Genomic DNA, 22,572 nt, shown 5'->3' on the forward strand with positions numbered 1-22,572 from the left:
CTTCAACAAGTATATGCGATTAAATAAACTGCTTGATATTTATAAGCAAGGACTCTACGAAATAGTTCCAGTCACATTCCATTAGGGCATTAGAAATTAAAAAACATTGTGCATGTCAAGAAATTTTTGATGAGCACTCCCACCAGATATTTCCTGGTGACAACGAAAACATTGTGTAAATTCGAAAGAAAAAAAAAATCAGTGGTGAAAGGAAAATTTTGATATTTCTAAGAAGCAACTTCCTGAACGCCACTATTTTCTTTCTCTTTTTGGCGGTCACAATAGTTTGTGGGGCTCCGGAACTTAGTGGTGTACGTAAAATATTGTAAAGATTCCATTTTTCTCATAGAAAATAATTATTTGAACTTTCCACGTAGTTAACTCAAATCTGCATAATGTTTGGTCTCACACCCTCACACCACTACGTACACTGAAAGACTTTTTTGCCTTAACAAATAATTTTTTTTTCTGTATGGCGAAATAAATATATAGAGCAAGTAAATATTTGTTCTGCCATATATACAAAAATACTTTTTTTATATATTCAAACGAAACTTTCTCTCTGTTTATTGTAGACTTCCACTCCTAAAACCCCCTCACAAAAAAAAATATTGTTTCAGTGTCTGGCCCTACCACCAGGGTGAGCAATCAGTCAGCTCTGTGTCTGTTCTCACCTTACCGCTGGGGGGGGGGGGGGAGGATAGGGGCTATGTTGTTCAGCAGGTGCACCTGTAGGAACTACAGTAGTTTTAACAACTCCTCGACCGGAGACAATGCCTCGAACAAACGAAGAGGGTCTCCGTTTTTCTATGTAGAACCACACTGGAGCACAAACTTACGTGTTGGTTCTGTTTGTGAACAGGTCGAAATGACCTGCGGAAGAAAAATAAAAGTTTGTTTTCCGCGGATATACAAGTTTTGTTTTTAAGTTTTGTTGGCACTACAGTATGAGCCTTAAGACTTTATTGTCAAAGAAAGTAAACTTGGTATTCATTGTAAATACAAATCTCCGCAAATATTAAAAAAAAAAAACTGGATTTTTTTTAAACATCGCTTAAAAAAAAGGTTTTCTGGTTACAACTCCATAGTTTTGTTGTCTTGACGACCCCGTTCAATAATATAAAGAAAATTTACCATTCACGGACACAACATAATTATTAAGGTGTCTGCAGAAAATATTTGGTAGAGAGTAAATTGACAAAACTATTTTTTTAATGGAAAAACTAAAGGAACACTTATTGATGGCGTCATTAAAGCGTAACGAAATGTAGCCAAACAAAAAAAAAGTGTAACATTAAGTGGTTTACGAAAAGTGTAAAAAATCAGGAAGAGATTGGAAAAATCCATTGTGGGGTAATTTCATGAATGCGACGGAAGTCAAGAAACGGAAAAGTGTAACAATCATGGAGCTGCCATCAGTTGCGTGTGGTGTTAAGCAATGTACATAAATACAATGGAAAACCTTATAGATTAACTTTTAAATGAATTTTAACAAAATGGGCAGTATTTTCATAAAATTCCTGGTCAAAAATCATGTCCTAAATGGGGTTTAGTATTTTTTGAAAGTCATTTTTGTTTTTATCTGAGCCGTTTTATTATTTGGTTTAAAATATGGGTCTGCTAATCAAATGATTAAATAGTAAACGTATAGTTGCTCCGTTAGCGAATTCTACCGGCGGTTGCGGAAAATGCGTGTGTTTTGCGTCCAGAAAAGTATTAAAAAACACACTTAGCATAAATTTAACACGCTCGGGATTATTTCAAATAATTTGACGTTAAATGTTCGTCTCCGAATTTCGTATTATAAGTGTATTTGCAACATGAGAACTCATGGATTAACTTCTTACCGAGGTTATATGTTAGATATACATTACTGGCCAGTGCTGTAAGACTCGCTCACTTTTTTTTTCAATGCAGTGTTCTCTGTTTATTTACACAGGGTACGTAATCATCGGGAAAAAAATTATATTAGTATTTTTATACAACTTAGTTAATAGACAAACCAAAGCACGACGCATGACGATAGTTTCTCTCTCGAGTCAGGTTTCCCGAATAAGTGCAATTAATTAATTGACAACTCCTATCAGTTCTTTAAATAATAAAAGAAATTCTTGCCCTTCTGAAATCCACCCCTCAGCCACGCCAACAACCTTTCCTCACCAAGGAACGTCGCTTGATTAAATTTGCGCAGCACAACGGAAGAGCACGAAGGCATGATTAAAGAGAGGCTGAGGAAGTAACTCGATAGAGGACTGGTGACCCTTCGTCGGAATTGGGAAAGGGAGGTGGGCGCAGAAGTAGGAGAGGGGGAAACTCGCATTTCTTGATTGCTCCAGCCCAGGATATCGAAGACTCTCATAGGTCACAGCCTCTTTACTCAGGCTTTCCTCTCAGCTGTCTCGTCAGTCCACTCGATGTCTGCGCAACTTCTGAGATCTACATCTCGTTGCTGAGAAAAGGCCATCAGAGATTTGTGGAATCAGTAAATAGTGTATTCAGCCTTTAAAAAAATTTTTCGATTGTTGTAAGTTATTCCGTTGGGAAATTACGGACGGGCCAAGCATGGTGTCAAATATTTTCGCCTTTAATTTACGTAGAACAAGGGTTACAAAAAACCCAGGAGTCTAATGAATTTAAAAAAAATACAGGTAGGCTACAGAGTTTAGCAGTTTTTAACAATATTTCTCAAAATGCTTGACTTCTGGGTTCCTGCCACGTCTAAGGCGATGTTTTCACCGACGTTTCGGCCTAACATGTAGTCGCCATCTTCAGGGTAGCAGCTACCTATTTATCTCCTTGGAAATTGTCCTTACTCTATACACTCTCGCCTCAGAGGGGTGTGTTCCCTGATTGGCTGCAGCTGTGGGCCAACCAGATTTGCAGCCAATCAGGAAACGCTCCCCTATCTGGAGAGAATTTAAAGGCAGGAGAATTTCTAAGTACCTCAGTACGTAACTGCCACCTTGAAGATGGCGACTTCAAGGTCATCCGAAACGTCAGTATAATCTTAGCTTTTCGACGCGGTTAGAAACCCAGAATCCAAGCACCTCCAGACAACACCTGCGATTAAGAATTAAGAATTTTCTAGGATCATGTTGATAGTGTTCTAAAAATAATCTTTAATATTTTACTTCTACAGCAAAACCACTATTCTTCCATCTAAGTGATTGATTTTCCTCTTCACAGCAGAACGGAGAGCTCGGTAGTCGTAATCCAACGTAGTTATTACGAAATTCCAATTATCTGAAATTACGAAGAATTTTCTGTAATTTCTAACAATTCAAAGCACTTGTAAATACTAGAATGCATATACATATATAAATATATGCATAGTGACGAAGTTAGTATAGGCGAGACAGACCTGTCAGCCTGGCGCGCAGGCCAGCGCAGTGAGTGTGGGGTCAAGAGAAGGCCTCACCTCCCAGACCCAGACAGGTGGTGCCTGTCCTGCGGTAATCGATTAGGAGAGGCGCCTATCTTCCTGCCCCTCGATGATGTGTTAATCTTTGTTCTCGGTAACACACGTGCCGATCTTGAGCGATGGTGTGAGCTTATAACCCAGCAGATTACTCCAGCTGACAATTCCAAGTGTATGATGCTGAAGGGTCGATTCAAAAGGAGTCTGCGCTCCCACGAGTTACCGCGAGTGACCCTGAGGGGGGGGGGGGGGTGACAGGTTGGAATTTTCTAAAACGGGTCGTAATCAGCGATGGTCGTGATTGCCAGGTATTGGTGCCGTGTCTCTTTAGCTTCTGGGTTCATGACGTAACAAGGTCCAAAGGGCTTTGTACATTGGCAAGCTGGTATAGTGTCTGGGCTGGTGTACAATATGAGCTCTCCTAGGGTGACACGAAGCCCATAATTTTATGTCGATGTAATTGTGAGTTTAGTGATCTCGGGTGCATATGCCCATATTACCACACCGTAAAGCACGATTGGCACGATGAGCATCCGCCAAAGGTGTACCCTCAATTCTTGAGCAAGAATACTTACAGGATGAAGGATCTCCCTGACGACTTCTAAGGCTGTATGTGCTTTGTCAGCCATTGCGTGTAAATGATTGTGCCATATAGGCTTGTTACCAATATGAACTCGTGTCTTTTGACGAAGGTATGGGTAATCCTTGTAACGATAATAGTGACAGGGGCTTCTTACACTGTTTAGTGAAGAAAAGGGCTGTTGATCTCTCTAGGTTAAGCTGAACTCCCCAGCAGTTGATGTAATATGAGCTTGGTGCAGGTGCGTTTTCATTTGAGGCCTGCAGCATTGTGTCGTTGACATATTGAATTATCTGGATGTTTGGAATTGATGGCACAACAGACATGTTAAGGGCAAATATAAGAGTGCTCAAAATTGAACATTGGGGCACTCCAGCTATGATAGAATTGTTTGTCGACAAATATTTGCTAGGAGGCTGTGCAGAATAATGAGAAGTGAATGTGCATGTTAAAGTTAGCTGATATTTTGTCCACTATCATTGCAACAGCATACATGGCATGGCCGGTTGGTGCTTATGTAATCCTAGTTTATGATTTTTCATTATGTTGGTCTGGTCGAATTCTAATCTCAGTCTGGATAGTAAAATTTTCTTTGCTATTTTTGAAATTGTCGATAGGAGAGATATGGGTTGATATGACATGGTTGTGTTGTCAGGTTTGCCTCGTTATGGCACCAGAATAAGTTTAGAGTGTTACAATGTGGTAGGAAAGTGCATGTGCCGGAATGTTAAATCGATGAATATGATAAGATGAATGGTGGTTTTCCAGGATGTGAGCCATCTTGAAGGGATTCCATCGTTGCCTGGAGCCCCCATTAATCGAAGCTGTTTTGAAGTTTTAGCTGTTTCATTTAGTGAAGTAGGCATTCTTCCTTCTATGGGCGGTGGTTCTGCAACTTCAAAGTGTGTAGGAAGAACTGTAATAGGATGGATTCCTCATGTAGTAGGCAGCACTTAAAAGGTTCTTTTGTAGCAAGTTGCAAAAAAATTTGCTTTTGCAATAGGGTTGCCAAGTGTTTGAGTACCTTTGACAATGGGAGTTATTGTACTAGCTGTGCCTCAAAGCTGAGGTACGAGCATACAGACAGTACCCGATATCAACTACTGTGCAGATAAATTTATGAGCTGACATTACGCCTTCCATAGGGTAATGGCAGTTCATACGACACTAGCCAATAAAATAAGCGTGAAACAGATTTATTTCCCCCTTACGCTTCTTACTGTTGTTTTCTAACAAAAATGTTCATATAAATATTTTTTTGCTTATATTAAGACTTAAATTTCAAGCGGGCTCGATATTGTGTCTACTGAAGGAGTGATAAATTTTCAGTTCTTCGAACTTCGAATTTGGTCTCCCATTGCACTAAGGTTTGGTGTATCAAAAAAAAAATATTTAATAACAATAGCTTTTTGTAATGTCTAAATGGTTAATAATAACATTCAAGGCATTTCAAACGGTGCTTCTAAGAGAGTTATGAATGGTTTCAATACATTGTTTTTCCCCACTGCTTACAGTAATAAGTATCTTATAGAAAATTGTCTTGAACTAAAGGTTTGGATAAAAGTTTCAAGGATTACAATAAATATGATCTAATTTATTAATATGCGTACTTCAAAGCCTGAATTTTTTTCTCGCCCTTTGCATTAAGAGTGGTCATATAAATTTTTTTACAAACATTTAAGATATTTGTTGGAAAATTTACCAAATTATTAAATATGTAATTCATTATGTACCTGCTACAGTAGTTATAAATCTCTGTCCTTCTCATTTTTCAACATGTGGATGTTAACAAAACACCTATCGAAATAAGTTTTTGTTACTACTCGTATAATAACTTCAAGCTTATGCTATTTTACATATTAAGGGATTTTAATTGCTTTTTCAGTTTTTCAAAAAGACTTTCCCTTCGATGCCAGTTTTTTTTCGATTTTGCCCATTAATGAAATCGAATTACATTTGTCATCTCTATATTTAATGTATCAGTTGCGGAAGAAATTTTTTCAAATGTATGGTTGTTATCGTGTTGTTATCGTGTTCATAGATAAATGAATATACGTAAATAAAATTTGTGATTACAGTAGTTTTGTTTAGGACCATGAAACGAAACACTGGGTTGATATTTTCCGGAACTCACGCCGTGGTAACGACTAAAATAGGTAGCCTTTCTTAAAAATTTTGTATATTTTAACGTTGAGGCACTAAAAATGGTCAGTTTGTTTTTCAATGGAAAGTGAGAAAAAACATACAAACGTTCTCTGTGATTTTTGCCTCAGAGCTGGAACAAATTAAGTGGTATGGCACATTGTTATAATGCATCTTAGTATCTAATTATTTAGAATTTATTCTGGGACTTTTGTTTATCTTAAACTACTTCTATACATCTACATTTTCAACCTTTTGTTTTCCTCGCAAATTATTTTTCTCCCCCTTGTGTCCTCTTCAGTGATTTGGTCCACCTAATAAAATATTCTCTCTTTTATCTTATTTTACTCCCTTTAATTTTTGTCTCTCAACTTTATATCTCGAGAGCCCCTTGCATGTTTGTTTGCTTTACTGTGAACTTTATTCTCCATACTTTCCTTCTTCCTCTTGCATTTGATTCCAGACTTTTACTCTATTGAAGATTTTTTTGGACTTCATTGAATATACGCTTATTTCAAGGGCCGAACCTCACTCCCACACAAAACCAAAATTGTTTGGCAATCTAAGCCATAATATTGGTATGTGCGTTCACACAAGTCAGAAAATTTTATTCATTTTATGTTGTGTAATTTTAAAGTTATGATGTTCACAAATTGCGGTGCATGGGGGGCAGAGAATACCAAAGAAAGTAATTTTGACTAAGGGAGATTAGGTTCCGCCATCTTAAATTTTTCTTTTTGACGTGACAACGTCTAATAAATCGATGAACGCCGGCTGCACGCAAGAAAAAGTGTCCCGTTACGCACATTGTCCTACTACGATGTGTCCTGTTACGCTCATTGTCTTCCGCGGAAACCAGGCACTCGTTAATACATATTTTCCTTTGTTTATCGCAAGGGGCGTTATTATTAATGAATTATAAATACAATTGGTGCTCCGGGCCACAATATCATATAATTTTGAGCACTGGAAGACAAAAACGTAAAATATTCTCGACGAATTTTAATCTCGGCCCCAGCGTAACATCTAACCTCGGTAACGAGAAAATCCGTGTGTTCTCATGTTGAAAATAAAACTTACGTAATACGAAACTCGGGTACGAAATTTAACGTGAAATTCTTTAAAATAGTACCGAGCGAGATAGATGTATGCAAAATATGTTCTGGACACAAATCTCTTGTAGTTTCCGCACCCGCCGCTAGAATTCGCTGCCGGAGCAGCTACTTCGACTGTTTAATCACTTGATTAGAAGACCCAAAATTTTAAAACTATGTAATGAAAATGCTCCGATAAAAACGAAAAATACTTGAGGAAAAAAATACTAAACCTTGTCCTGATTTTCAAAGAGTAATTTTTGATTAAAATACTGCCGATCGTGTTAAAATTCACAAAACAGTAAATACTATAAAGTTTAATTTTTTGTATTTGTTAATTGTGGTTCGTGCCATCCGCCACAGATGACAGCACTGTGGTTGTAAACACATTTCCGTTTTTTGACTTCCCATTCGCATTCACGAAATTACTCCCATAAAATGCCGTATACTGAGAACTGAGATGTTGCACATCAAAAAACATGATACATCTGCATTCAGTAATGATGTGGTGTAATTTTGTAGGCAGACGGAGACGGTCATGGCTCGTCGGACTCATTACTACCTTTCTCCGAGTCTCAATTAGTGTTGCCCCCCCCCCCCCCCCCTCATCTCACTGTTAGAACATTTTACCATAATTTAACGAAGACAACTGGCTAAAAACTATCATGAAAAGCCCAGGCCAAAATTTATTTTATACTGTTTGAAAATTTAATGTCAATTGTTGGTAACGTTTTGCAAATTGCGTGCTTTACAAAACGACCGTGATTGATTTTCTCGCGTTGTTTTGCGTGTTTGGGTTGTTTGCGACGTTTGCGATCCTTGCGTGGTTTATTAAAACCCGCCCTTGATCTGTGTTTCAGCTTGTAGTACTCTTGCGAGACCGCGTATTGTTCGCAGACCCGCAGAACTCTTGTCTCACCCGCTCCCGGTGTCCTGTTCCAGCTATGAAAGCGGCCATCTTGATCCAGCAGTGGTACAGGAGGTACCTCGCCAGGATGGAGGTGCGCAGGAGGTACACTTGGACCATCTTCCAGAGCATAGAGTACGCTGGGGAGCAAGATCAAATAAAGGTACTACATTCATATCAATATTTATGAGTAATTTTAAGTATAGACCTACAAATTTCGTGTTATCGTCTGGTACTGCGATTAACTCCATAAATGGTTCATTGCCTACTGGCCGTGTTGCATGTGATTGGATAGTTTGAAATTTCTGGTGTTTTTTATTGGTTCTTGTCATTTGAAGCGATTCAATAAACACATATGGTTCAATGAGAACGTCGTTCGTATATCCTAAACTCTAAAGACATTTCAGCCTCTTTCCATATAATGATACAGATTTAGGAAGTTTCATATTATTATAGATAGGCGTATTTCGCGGGTTCATTGACCTGCAGGTTAGACTTGAGGGCACTGTGTTTTATTGAGCCTTAAAATGGATTTACAATAAGCCTTCGCATCAGTCCGTTACCCGTCCGTTCTTAATTGGCTCATCAATTCATAACACCCCGCAAAAAATTGTTTTTGGTTTTCTCCGTGTAGCCCTGGTTCTTTCTGGAAAAACTTATTTTTGTTTTTATCAGTGTACCTCTTGTTATACTTGACAAATCAATCCTTCGTGGAGTATTTTTATATCATACTTGTGCTGTATTGAGATGTATCAGTAAAAAAAAGTTTCTACTTTTACAAGAAAAATCCTTGGAAACTAAGTTGCCAACGATATCGCTTGTAAAACTACAAGGCAGAGCTTTGTAAAATTACAAATGGTATGAAGATCGGTTTTTGCAGTTTTACTAGTGCTGTCGTTGGCATCTGAGTTTCCAAGTACTTTCCTTGTAAAAGTACAAACATATACAGTGTTGAACTGCAAATTCCTGTTACGAAATCAGAACTTTTTAACATTTTAATCAGGAGGCGATCGAACAAAATGATCCGTTGCTGAGTCGATGACAATGCTCAGTACATCGGAGAAACACTATCATGCAAGACGATTCCCCTTCTTCTTGAGGTCTAGCGAAGTCCTTCTTCTCTTGTGATCTTGAGAGAGCATCCAGCAACCCACATAAAATAGTGAATTCTTTTACAACACAACAAGCTATTAATATTTGATACTTATATTATAATAAACTGTAACTTGTGCTAGGTGAATATATATATATATATATATATATATGCTAGGTGGATATATAAAAATAATAAAAGCATTAACACACTCTCAGTAATAAAATTATGCGGCATCTGTTGGGGAAAATCAGAATTAATTGGGTATGAATTTTTTACAAATGAAAAATTATTTAACTCTCACTTATAGATTATTTAAAACCCTATTAAAGTTTTTGATTTCAGTATAAAATTTCACTGTGCATCTGACCGCAGTCACAGAAGCTAATATGGATTCCGGACCAATGCCTTCAGCGTTATAGAGAGGCTACAGGTGCAGTTACTGCAGCAATATTTGTCCTTAGTAAGAATGACAGACGTCATGAGAAGAATGATTGTGTTATAAGTCTACTACTTAAAATGTTAAGTTGTGATCGGTGTGGCGGGTGTTTTAAGTAAAGCGATAGCTTATAGAGACATGGTAGGACTTGTAAAACGATAGAGGCCAAGATGGTTAAATGTGTGTGTCCAAATGTGTGTTCTTTTCTGAATGTTTGTACTTTTAGTTGAATGTGTGGCCATTTGTAGAATGTGTGAAAAATGTGTTTTTACTTTTTGTTGAATATGTATCAAAATATATGTAAATATTTTGTTGAACGTATCCTTTTCGTAGAATGTGAGGCCAAATGTGTATAATTTTATTTCAATGTGCGTAATAAAGTTTGTAGTCAGGACTGAAGATTAAATTATTTAAAACCTCTTGGTTGTAAATATATTTCAAAGATGCTTGGTTCTACATTAAGTGTAAAACATGCTTAGTTAATTGGTTGATATGCTTGTAAGAGTTAATATCCATACATTAGGTCTGGCAGTTCAGAGACTCTTGCATTGAGTGCTTAAAAAGGTGACGGCTTGTTTGTAAGGTGTGAAAAGTATCGAAAAAGTTGGCCTCGTGGTTTGAATACACTTCGCCTATACACTTAACATTGTACATGACATGACTGAAAGTTATGTCGTATCGAAAAAGACGGTCTCGTGCTTCAGAGACGCTTGGCTTATATGCTTAAAATTGGATATGACTTGGTTGAAAGGTGTACCAAGTATCGACAAAAAGGCCTCATGTTTTCGAGACACATGACCTACATGTTTGTAGTTGGCACATAATAGTAATGTGCACCGAATACGGCCTCTATGGTATTGCGTAAAATATTTTTTTCGTTGGACATTTGTCTTGTAAAGAGTAATTTTTCGTAGTTAGGTTTATTAATAAACTCGTCGTAAGTTAATGGGGAAAAGAATTTAAATAATGTTTACAAGTTTTAATTACTTTTAGCAACGACAAAGGAACGAAACAAAAGACGGAAATCGATGGAATTAACAAACATGTTAAATTTAAATTTTAAAATTTTTTTTTTGTAATTGTTTTTAAAATTTCTTGTTAGATACTTACAGGGATTCAGTTACGTGGCAAAATGACACCAGCGGCTTACTGGAGACTTAAAGTAGTGGAATTTAAGTTTATTTTAGAACTGTTCACCATATTTAATGAAATAAATATATTTACCTAAAATTAACTTATTTTTCATTGACAAATTATCGCAGCAAGGAAGGAATAGATCGAATCAATCACTCTGTTGATAGGTGATTTTGTGATGATTTTTTAGAATTTTTACAGAATTTATTGGTTAATAATTACAGTTTTTTTTACTATGGATTCCAAAATGGTCGATAAGGGTGCGAACGCTAAGACAGCTGCCGATTTGGTGATTGGCACGACTGCACTCTAATAGATAAAAATCTAACAAAGATGGTGGCAGCGTCCTCTATCAGACGATGTGTGAACTACGCGACACTAGTGCTCCTATTAGCAAGTTATTTTTATTTTATTGTGTTTCTTAGTATGGTTTTTCTTGGCTATAGTTTTCATTAAGCTTACTACTTAGTACTTAGTAAAAATGTATGTGGCGAAGACGGCAAAATATTTTTTTTTAATGAATTAATAAACACTTGCATACTTTATTCCATTTATAAATAAAATAAGATAACTAAATAATAAAATTTTTGTCTCGTACTGAATCCGAAAGCTTTTTCTTTTTTTTTAATTTCTCAATAATAAACTTTTGCTAGTTTTGGGCTAGGTGCTTTGACGTATTCGTATTCGAAGATGCCCTTTCATCTTGAGTACACAGTGGACAGGCGATGGGCCCATTACACTACGGCTCTGTGCTAACATGAGGAACTGCTCCCCGGGGAACGGACAATCAATATTCCCTCGTGCAGCGCCGACGCTCTGTGCGATCAAAGCTGTCTGCTCGGAGCTGCGCGGTAAGGTCGACAATCCCGCGAGAGCGAGGTGCACGTTCGCCTCTGAGACATCTGGGTTCTGCTGCACTGAACACGGGAGCGATATCGCTGGCGTTCGTTGGAGTCTTTTTAAGCCGAGGCCACACAGAAAGCTACGCCATGCTCGCCGTGTTCGCTATGTTCGCTGAGTAACAGGCGATTTGCCTAAAGGCGGTTTGCCTAAACATGAATTCGTTACGGTGATTTGCCTAAAGTCATTTCGCCTAAAGGTGTTTTGCCTAACGTCGAATTGCCTAACGACTATTTGCCTAAAGGCGATTTGCCTAAAGGCGATTTGCCTAACGGCGTTTTTCCTAACGGAGTTCTACCTGACGGCAATTTGCCTAACGGCGTTTTGCCTAACTCCTATTTGCCAAACGGCGTTTTGCCTAACGGCGTTTTGCCTAAAATGTTACTATGATAACAAAACCTCGTTTTGCCTGACGGCGTTTTGCCTAAAGGCGAATTGCATAACGGTGACTTGCCTAACGGCGTTTTGCCTAACTACGATTTTGCCAATGGCGTTTTGCCTAATAGCGATTTGCCTAACGGCGTTTTGCCTAACCTAACCTAACGGCGTTTTGCCTATCGGCGTTTTGCCTAACGGCGTTTTGCCTATCAGTGGTTTACCTAATGGCAATTTGCCTAACCACGATATGCCTAACGGCGTTTTTCCTAACGCCGAAATGCCTAATAGCGTTTTGCCTAAAAGAGGAAAAAGCGTTTTGCCTAACGGCGAATTGCTTAATGGCGATTAGTCTAACGGCGTTTTCCCTAACGGCGTTATGCCTAACGGTGTTTTGCCTAACGGTGTTTTGCCTAACGGCGTTTTGCTAAACGGCGTTTTGCCTAAAATTAGGCAAAACGCCTTTAGACAAAACGACACATGCCCTGTTCGCTAAGCCAGATGGCCGGACAGGATAGTCTATGTTCGCGACGTCGGAGAAACGCATGCCGTGGGTTTCGGGTCAACATTCCTGTAGTACGTACGATATCTCTTTAACTTTCATTGTAGGCGACGCAGATTTCCAACTGTGATTATTTGTACCAATTCCGCGTACATTCTGTCCTAACACTGACTTTTACTCAGTAGACGAAACAAGTGTACCGTCACAGGTTTTGACGTGATTCGTTCAAACTGAAAGCCGCACTTACAACAACTTAGAATTTTCTGCAAAGGGCTCTTTGCACAATTGCCTTTCTCATGAACGAAATGTCACAGTATCGACACATATATTGTGACGGTGACTTGACATTACTACGTTTGGGACCACGCTAACTGTTTTTTGGTATATCGTCAAAATTTTCTTCCATTATTCAAACAGAAAATTAACCAGCTAGGGACGAACACTCGATCTTTCGAAAAACATTTTTGGCTTGAGTTATATCCAGCTGGTGTGTACAAAATTCCATGTTTATACGGCAAAGTGTACAAAGGACAAACTTGTAATGCAAATAATCACAAGAGTTTAAGAACATATCAGCGACTATAAACATTAAAACTTACGATCAGCAAAAGCAGAACACTCCTTGGAAACCAGACACACCATTAAATAAGACCAATTTCAGACCGAAGCTCACATCTCAAAATACAAGAAGGGATATTTTCGAGATTCAGTAGAAATATTAAAGCACCCATCAAACAGTAATAGAGAAGATGGATACAAATTAACCAGAATATAGGAACCACTGTTCATAAATTTTCAAAACCCAGCTCTGCATCCAACAAAACTCAGATAGCCTCTAATTCACCAAATAGCCCAGCCAACCAGATGAGAAGATGCCACTGATTGGCCAGCAACCCCCGCCAATCACAGAAGCCCAGCTACGATTGGCCAATCCACTCAGGAAGGCTCTGATTGGTTGACAGCTGCAGCCAATCGGAAAACACTCCCCTCTCAGGAGAGAGTATTAAATGGCCGGAAAACTTGCATTTACCTCAGTAGTTATTTGTTACCCTGATGATGGTGACTGCAAAGTCGAACGAAACGTTGGTGACATTTGTGCTTTCGACGCGGCTACAACCCATAAGCCATCAAAATCAGTTAACAATCACTCTTTCACCTACACGGCATGTAAAACATAAAAAAAAATATCTAAAACATAAATGATTTGTATCCTTCAAAGAGATAAATATGTGTTTTTAAAGGAAAACACTTTTAAACAAAATAAATTTTAAATGTGTATACTGAACCATATTTTTTTAATGATTTTTTTTTTGTTTTCATTATAATGTATTAATTTATTTTGAATTATAAGTGTATTGTTTTTTTTTGTCATGTGCCAATTTTAAAACTGCCAAGAGCTGAATTCGGCCTTTACGATATAATTAATTATTTAATGAAGCAGTGGCAGGGTGTATGATATTTGGAATTACATTATTGAGCTCTTTAAAATAAAGAGCAGAGAAGACATCTGTTTTTGACAAATGTATATTTAACTAATAATGTCTGTAGTGAGCAACATATATCATGTGATAAGGTATAAAAGAACGGCTGAAAATATTACCACTGGTTTTAAATTGCGGGGGGGGGGGGAGGAATAGAGAGATTGTAACTTCCCTGATGCGCCGTGCGTTTGGTTTCTCAGAAGTAATAATTAGCCTAAAGTCAGCAAAAAAATTTCTAATTATTTTTTCCATTTTTGATTTTTTTATTAAAAAAAATACATTTTTACGCCTTGGAATGAGGAAAAAAAACATGAGTTGCATGTAAGACTTAACATTAACATAAAAGTTAATATTTTTCTGTGTTTTGTTATAATTTGTTTGTGTAAATTTTAATTTCAAAAACAAATAAAATAAGCCAAAACTGTTTATTTTATTATACCTTTGATCACTAGTTAAAATGTGCATGATAAATTTGCGTGCCGTATTCAATGTCTTCGTACAATATTGCACGTTAAAAAATGGTGCAAATCTTTCAGTACTCGCCAGAGGTGTGTAACATCTAACCTTGGTAAAATATCATGTTAAATGTTGCAAATACACTTAAAATACAAAACTCTGACATGAAATTTAACGTATAATTATTTAAAGTAATGCCGAGCGTGATAAATATTCTGAAATAATGTTTTCAACCACTTTTCTTGACGCAAATCACACGTAGCTCTTGCACCCGCCAATATAACTCGCATATGGAGCAGCTACGTCAACTATTGAATCATTTCGTTAGCAGTCAGACTTTTGTAAACTATATAATGAAACGGCTGTGATAGAAGAAGAAAAGACTTGAAAATAAAAAAATACTTAACCCAGGATTTAGACCTGATTTTCGACCAGGAATTTTATTTAAATCACTGCCCATCATTTTTAAAAATTCAATAAACAGTTCATAACATAAAGTTTCCCTTTGGCTTTTTGAACATTCGTCTCGCACAACCCGCCACAGATGGCAGCACCGTCGTTACATATTTCCGTTCCGTGCGACTTCCGTTCCATTCTCGAAACTGCTTCAACAAACGCCGTAAAGTGAGAGCTAAGATATTACACGTAAAAAAAATAAAAATAAATATCTCTGCTGGATGCAAAAAAAAACACAACCACCCTGATTCGCCATGTCCGTCGTGGTACAGAACGGCCGTCCTGTGTTTGCCGATGTGTTTCCGGAACAGCCTGTGCGGCGAACAGCGCCCGGGATCAGTATCGAGGTCCCGGCCGCACGTGAGCTAATAATTTATTCCGTTCGCCCCACGCGCCGTACCTGCCCCAAGTGGCCTCGCCCTTAAGCCGCCCCTGGCTGACCCTCCACCCGCACAGCTCGCAGCCCACGCCTGGTTCTGCGGCCACCCGCAGGGCACCCGCGCGGCTTACCGCCTGCTCTGTGGCGGCAGGTGGACACTCCATTCGCCTGGTCGAGCTTCACGTCCACGAAAAAATTTAATTGTTTCCCTCTTTCTCATGAGATTATTTTTTGTGCGCTTGAAATGTGATCATAAAATTATTAAAAGATAGCCTGAAAAATAAATTCCTAAATTTTTGTAATAAGCATGTTACTTATCTATATTTATTTTATTTTCGTTTAAAATGAAAAAAAAAATCTTTAGTTAATATTAAGGTTTTTTTATGACTTAAGTAATGTTTGATTGTCCTAGATTTTTATTGGAAATTTTTTTTTAATCACTGCTACATATAAGCTATGTATGTGGATAGCGTATATTTCGTTATTCACCTGCTCCTCTTTACAAGCATGGTGTATCCTACTAATATATAAATGAACGTGTAAGTTTTTTGGGTTTGTGTAAGTAGTTTTCATGCTTTTGTTTTTGTATATTTTTTAATTAATTATGTATTTTTTTCACCTGCAAATTTTCTATGTGTTCGTGACTTCAGTGGCCGGTTAAAGGTGGAAGGTTTATTAGGGGGATGCATTACTTCCTGAATTAATGAAAAAATACGAGATATGCTATTTTGGGCGATGCAAGGAATGCTGTTTACAAACACCTGGACTCAAAAACTACAGATCAGTTAGGCATGTTCATAATGATAAACTGGCCAAACCCCTCTTTGTTGACGTAAGATTTTTAAATAAAAAAATACGTGAGTGAGTCTTTCAGTAATCGCCAGTGTTGTATAAACGTCTTACCTCGGTAACGAGCTGATTGATGTGTTCTCTTGTAAAAATACAATTATAATACGAAACTTAGACAGTAAATTTATCACAGAATTTATTAAAATAATTCCAAGCGTGATAAATATACTCAAATAGTGTTTTTAACTGCATTTCTGAACGCGGAAGACACGTAGTTTCCGTACCAGCCACTAGAATCCACTGTCGTAGCAGCTATGTCGTTTATCGAGTCATGGCATTTTCATACCGAAATTTAAATTTTTTTAATGAAACGACTGCGAGAAAACCGAAAAATAGTTGAAAAAATTATTTTACCCTGGCTTTTCACCTGATTTTCAGTAAGGAATTTTGTTAAAATGCTGCCCGTCTTGTTGAAATTCATTAAACAACTATAAAGTTTCCCTTAGCGCCATCCGCTATATACAGCAGCACCGTCTGTTACACCTTTCCGTTCCTTGGCTTCCGTCGCATTCACGAAATTATTCCAATCAAATGCCGTAATGCCGTATACCGAGAACTAAGATGTTACGCATTAAAGCATTATATATATATATATATATATATATATATATATATATATATATATTAGTTATTTGTAAGGTGTCTAAAGCGCCCGTTGAAAAATGAATACAACAAACACTTTAATTTCATACACACGAAATATTCATTAAAAATTCAAATTACTTTAATGTTATGGAAATGAAAATTATTCCTGATATAAATACATATGAAAAAATAAAAAATATATATTTTACCTCTTGAATTGCAAGTCTTGATCGTGAAAAAGCCACGTACAGTTGGTCGTGTTAAAATACCGGGGTCTCCAGATTTATGTCAACGTGATCAAATGAACAATTAAGGATACATATACTCTATGTTTCATTGCATATAAAGTCTATCTCAAGCAGTGCTTCTCATAAGCAGGTTCAAAATGGTAGCTTTGGTCCTTTTCTCTCCTTATCAACATGTTCGAACGGAGGACTCCGAGCTCCGTGACATAAGTGCGTTTTTAATTAATAATTTATTTAAATTTGATTAATTAAATATTGTGTAATTTTTTTTAATTTTTTCCAATTGTTTTCTTCGTAATTAATGATTTTCAAGATAGCGGACAGTTTTCAAAATTGCGAAATTATTTTATTAAAATTTAAATAAATAATTTTTTTAATCTTTTCCCGAATTTCTAGCTTAATATTTACGGATTTTCAAGATGGCGGCCGTAACGAAATTTTCAATGCTTACGTCATAATTCAAAATGGTGGCCATGACATCCTTATTGTCAAGGTCATGACTTCGGTGGCTTAGGGCGGCCCGCTTTTAGCCCTCCTAAGCCGCTTTTAGGACATTTTGTTTGTTTCTAAGGCAAAAGCCTTTTGAGATTTTTCAAAAAACTACAGTTTTAGAATTTTTACGTGGTTTTTCCCTCGAAAATGGAGTTCTTTCATTTTCTAATTTTGTTAGACATTTTTGGTGTAATTAAAAAAAATTGAAATTTTAGCAGATTTTGTTAAATTTTTGGCAAATTTTGGCAAATTTTTAGCAAATGTTGAATCTTTTTGGAGATTTTTGGTCAATTTTAAAGGTATAGGTAAAGGTCAATGTCATCCAATATGGTACCCGTGATGTCAGAATTTAAGATGGTGGACATCGGCTCTCGGCCCCAAGCTTTACTACTGTGGTGGATTAGCTACTTATCTCTTCCCTCTCAGTAGTATAAAGGTAGGCTGCATGGCGTTATTAGCTGTTTTTATTATGTTTATATTAATATGCTCTTCATAGCTATGTTATTCAGGCTTTGAGAATGCCATGTTTACATCAATTTTCGTAGTGATGATGAAAATTCTAAACATCAAAACCTATATTGGTTGTATTATTTCATATGTGTAATAGGATTATACGTTATTGAAACTAAAATTGTTAAAATGAGTGTAATTTCATATATCAATTGCTTATATTTAGTTTTTATGTGAGACCAGTGATTAAATAGATTGTGAGGTATCTACTCGCCTATACAATGTTAGATCCCGCTGCTTCTTATCCACAAAGTAGCAAAACTCTTATTTTTATTTATTTATTGGGAAAATTTTGGTTGTATGCGTACAAATAGTTTTAACTCATGTTTGGTCTTTAAAATAAATTTCTCACTTGACTCACTATTCAACTTTTTTCCAAATATTTATCAAGTTTACTTATAAATGACACTTTCTCCAACCGGAAGTAATAACATTGCAATTAGTAAATTTCCTAATATTTTAAGTACTCAACCAGATTTTGAAAAAAGTTTAAACTCTTTTTAATTACAAATGAATCAAGTATTTGAGAAACAACATAAGTCACAAACAACAGATTTTACAGAAAGTGAATAAAATGTAATAGTCAATGGCATGTGGCAAAATATGTATATGTGATACTATGGATACATTACAACATTACTTTACTTCTTTTTAATGTAAAAAAGAAAGACGTTGTATTTACAACCCCCCAAAAAACTATATTTAAAAATGCTGGACTTATGTTGTTTCTCAATTTCCTAAATAAACTCAAAATATATTATTCTGAAATGTGCTATTTTGCTTTATGGTAGTCATAATACTCCACAAAACATAATATTTATTTGCGTACACAAAGTACCAATAATTATATGAATATAAATACATCCAGTCCCTAATGCACTAATATAGGTGATATGAGAAAGTCTATACGATGTAGTTTTTAGATCTACCTTTGTATATGCGGCCTACACCAACTTTAACATTGAGAGATCGCATTTTAATATAAATAAGTATGCACATGTCCCTCTTCAAAATGCACTATTTGCTGATGATTTGCGGTAAAGTCTACATTGATGTGGTTTATCATAATGCTGGTTTTGCGTTACTTCTGTTACACATGTTGGCCACAAGAGTAGTTAATTCATTATAGAATGACTGGCAATCTTCTGTGTGTGGCAAGTAGTTTTGCAACTTGCGGAGGTCATCTATTTTGTTCTGGTTGATAGGGATGCAACCTGCAGGATACACCATGTGTTTTGGAAGAACAAGGTCCGCAAGTGTGCAATTTAGAACCCTAAAATGGTGCTTGACAAGGGAATCAATGAATGGTCGTTCCACAACAAGTCCAGCATTGTCACTTGCATAACTGAAGTGCATGAACTGACTTGGTTTGAAGCTTGTTTTCTGGTCTCTAGGACCCTTTGTGAAGGCACATTCCTCTTAAAATACTTGGGCCACCATTGCTTGGTGTCGAGAATGCTGATGGAATCTGCTATTACAACAGTGAAGGATCTCTTGCAGAATGAAGTTACAATTATCTCAACATACTCCTTGATGGTGTACACTCTGTCGTACGTCTTGATTTTTCTCTTGAGTACTGAGAAATCCCTATTGCAGGACAGGAAAGAGTGCCCTCTTATTGGGAAGTAATGTTCGATATGTCTAAAACGTTTTAGAGAAGTCAAAGCAGACATTCTGATGAATGTATGGTTCTTATTTTGTGCGCTTCACCCATCAGAAAATATGTACAACTCTTTGACTCCCTTCAATGACGTATTCAAGAACTCAAAAACAAATGAACATACCTCATAAGGCTCCTTTGTTCCAATTCCCTCATGGTACACAAAGAAAGTTGCATTGCCATCTTTTAGATTATGTATGCAGAAAACACTGATGGCTAACTGTCTCAGGTAAATCACCTCCTGGACTGGAATGCAAGGCAACTGTAAATTCTGCATGAAATCTATGCAAATGGCTCCCAAATCACCCGTTTTATCAGCTTTGATTATCTCGCTGATTTCCTTTATTTTCGTTGAAAATTTCTTAGCTCGACGCAATTGCACACATTTTTCTGCTTCAGCTACTTTCTTTGCTTTTTGGTTTAAAAAGGGGCTTTTAAGTTTTACATCCAACTCCTCACAAGTCGCACATGTATCTACCTGGGGTTGTCCAAACGACAGAGAAAAATACTCTGAAAACTTTCATATAGAAGTGATATTTTGCAACTGGCATCTCAGGGTACTTCTCTTGGAAGAGCGAGTACATGATCTTGACGTCTAGCTTCTCGCTTAAGTAGTGGTATTCTTTGCTACTGTAGTGTGGTATATAAACTGGAAAAGAGGATATATGCTGCTTAATAGCATTTATTACCAACCCTGATTTGGTATTACCTGGGATTAATTTCCCACGCATATCATGTGGACTTTTACCTTCAGAGAGCAACTTACAGAGTCTACGAACACGTTCCTCCGAGATAGCATGTACCTATGTTACAAACAGCTGTTTTACATACTTGATGTTTTCCTGAAATTGTTGATATTTCGTATACATATGTACATCCTCTTGATGGTTTAGAAGAAGCTTCCTTTGAAATGCGACGTCTACGTCGCATAACCTTTTTGTGGAAATAATAAATCTATGGCTGTACGGGAATCAAGCAAATTGGTGCTTTGTGGTGTTTGAGCGAGGTATTTGAGAAACAACATAAGTCCTGGACTTATGTTGTTTCTCAAAAACATAGCAACTAGAGAAGGCTATATCTATGCAATGATTGCGTGGACTTACGTGGTTATTTGCTAGCATGTACAACTACCCTCCAACAACCTGTTATTGTTGGTAACTCATTTTCGCCAAAATGTGGACTTATGTTGTTTCTCAAATTCCCGATTCAAATATTTATTATATGTAGGATTATTTAATACTATGCCTGTCAAAAAGGACTCGTATGAGCAAATGTATCAACAAAAAAGTATGAAGTCAATAATTATTTGTATCGGGAGAAAACTACTCGATACCAAAAATTATCTGTGATCTAAACACATTTTTAAGCACTTATTGTTATCAGTTGTAATGTACTATAATTGAGTAAAATGCTTGTGCTATTGATGTAATATAAAAATTACGAGTCGTTTGAAAAAATGCACACATTAAGATACCGTATCAAGCATTAATAATAACAAATGTAATGAATATATGCTGCAGAAAAATGTTTTTTACAAAAATCAATCATAAAACAAACGTTATCCATATACGAAAGGAAATATTTTTATTTATTTTAAGAAGATTACTATCACCAAACCCAAAATGTTTGAAAATTAATTTTAACAAAAATTAAAAGTATTTGGTACCGATAATAATATTTTTTTGATCAAAATGTTTATAGTTTAAGATGTTGAGACTTCACTTCCTTTTACTCCTTTTCTACAAAGCTAAGCTACACAACACAAAATAATTGCTTCCTCTGGAAAAAATTATTAAAAAAGTAAGTATTTGTCACCTACTGCCTACCTTGGGTTGCTTAAAAGTGATTATGTTTGCTGTTAGGTTAGGCGCCAACTTGTATGGTGAGTAGGTGTGCCAGTACACAGAAATATATTTTCTGTGGTTTCACAAAAGATTCCTTTGCAAACCAGTTGACAAGAAATAGTTTGGAACACTGCAAGAAAGATGTTGTAACTTTGAACAACCCATTGCCACGGATATTTTTCCAAATATGAAATACGTTCTTCGAGATAATGCAAAGTATTTCGTACAACAATTGGCACATAAATTTATATTTTAATTGGTGTTAAATTCAAGCATAATTATTTTAACCATGGAAAGTATAATCGAATACTTTATAATTTGACTTTACATTGTTTTGCTATGCTTATTTTTGTACGCAGTCAATCCTGGAAAGTTATTCAGGGAACGGTTCACAAATAACTAATAGAGGCACCGGGGCATCACAACAAATAAATTCCCGGGAAAGAATACGAAACCAGAAGGTATTACTGCGAACACTTTTCTGTAGTGATGCAGATGTTTTCGTGTAAATGTACTAATTCACAAATATAATGGTAATTTTAAATGAGCTATGGCTATAGATTTTACAAAATAAACCCTTTATAAAAATAATTAATAAGGGGAAATATCTAACTGGTTTGTGAGACAGAATTCCAACTAAAGCGTGGGATGTATTGACACTCAACTCCAACAAACGAGGAGCTAAAAGCAATGCGTTCCGCGCTGGTGGTTGTTTCACCGCAAGCTAATTAACGTGTCCCTTCGGACGCCGCCGGAACAGATTCCCGACGGTTCGGTTTGTTTTTTTGGGACGAGGCCTGCACAGCGATTCGGGAAATTCGATATACCCTACCATCTGCTCCGCGTTGTTTTAGGGTGGAAAGGCTGGAGGGGGGAAGCGTTAGGGTCGGGTTGCGATGGACCAGCGGACTTTGCGGTCGCCACCCCCACCCCTCACACCACTCCTCGTATCGGCGTATCCTCGCATCGCAGCATGCGTGTGGCTTGTGACGTCACGGCGAGACGTCATCCCCCGGGGCCAAACTGTGTGT

General features: G+C 36.9%; 1 protein-coding gene across 1 annotated transcript in view; it reads left to right on the top strand.

Annotated features, from left to right (window-relative positions):
• The window catches only part of LOC134531890 (serine/threonine-protein phosphatase rdgC), a 215,367-nt gene that overhangs the window by 64,587 nt on the left and 128,208 nt on the right, over nt 1–22,572 (top strand). Inside the window, exon 2 of the mRNA XM_063367905.1 lies at nt 8,177–8,304. Within this exon, the coding sequence (XP_063223975.1) occupies nt 8,177–8,304 (128 nt within the window). The remainder of the gene's footprint in view (nt 1–8,176; nt 8,305–22,572) is intronic.

The sequence above is a fragment of the Bacillus rossius genome, chromosome 5, assembly GCF_032445375.1.
Source record: "Bacillus rossius redtenbacheri isolate Brsri chromosome 5, Brsri_v3, whole genome shotgun sequence".
NCBI lineage: Eukaryota > Metazoa > Arthropoda > Insecta > Phasmatodea > Bacillidae > Bacillus > Bacillus rossius.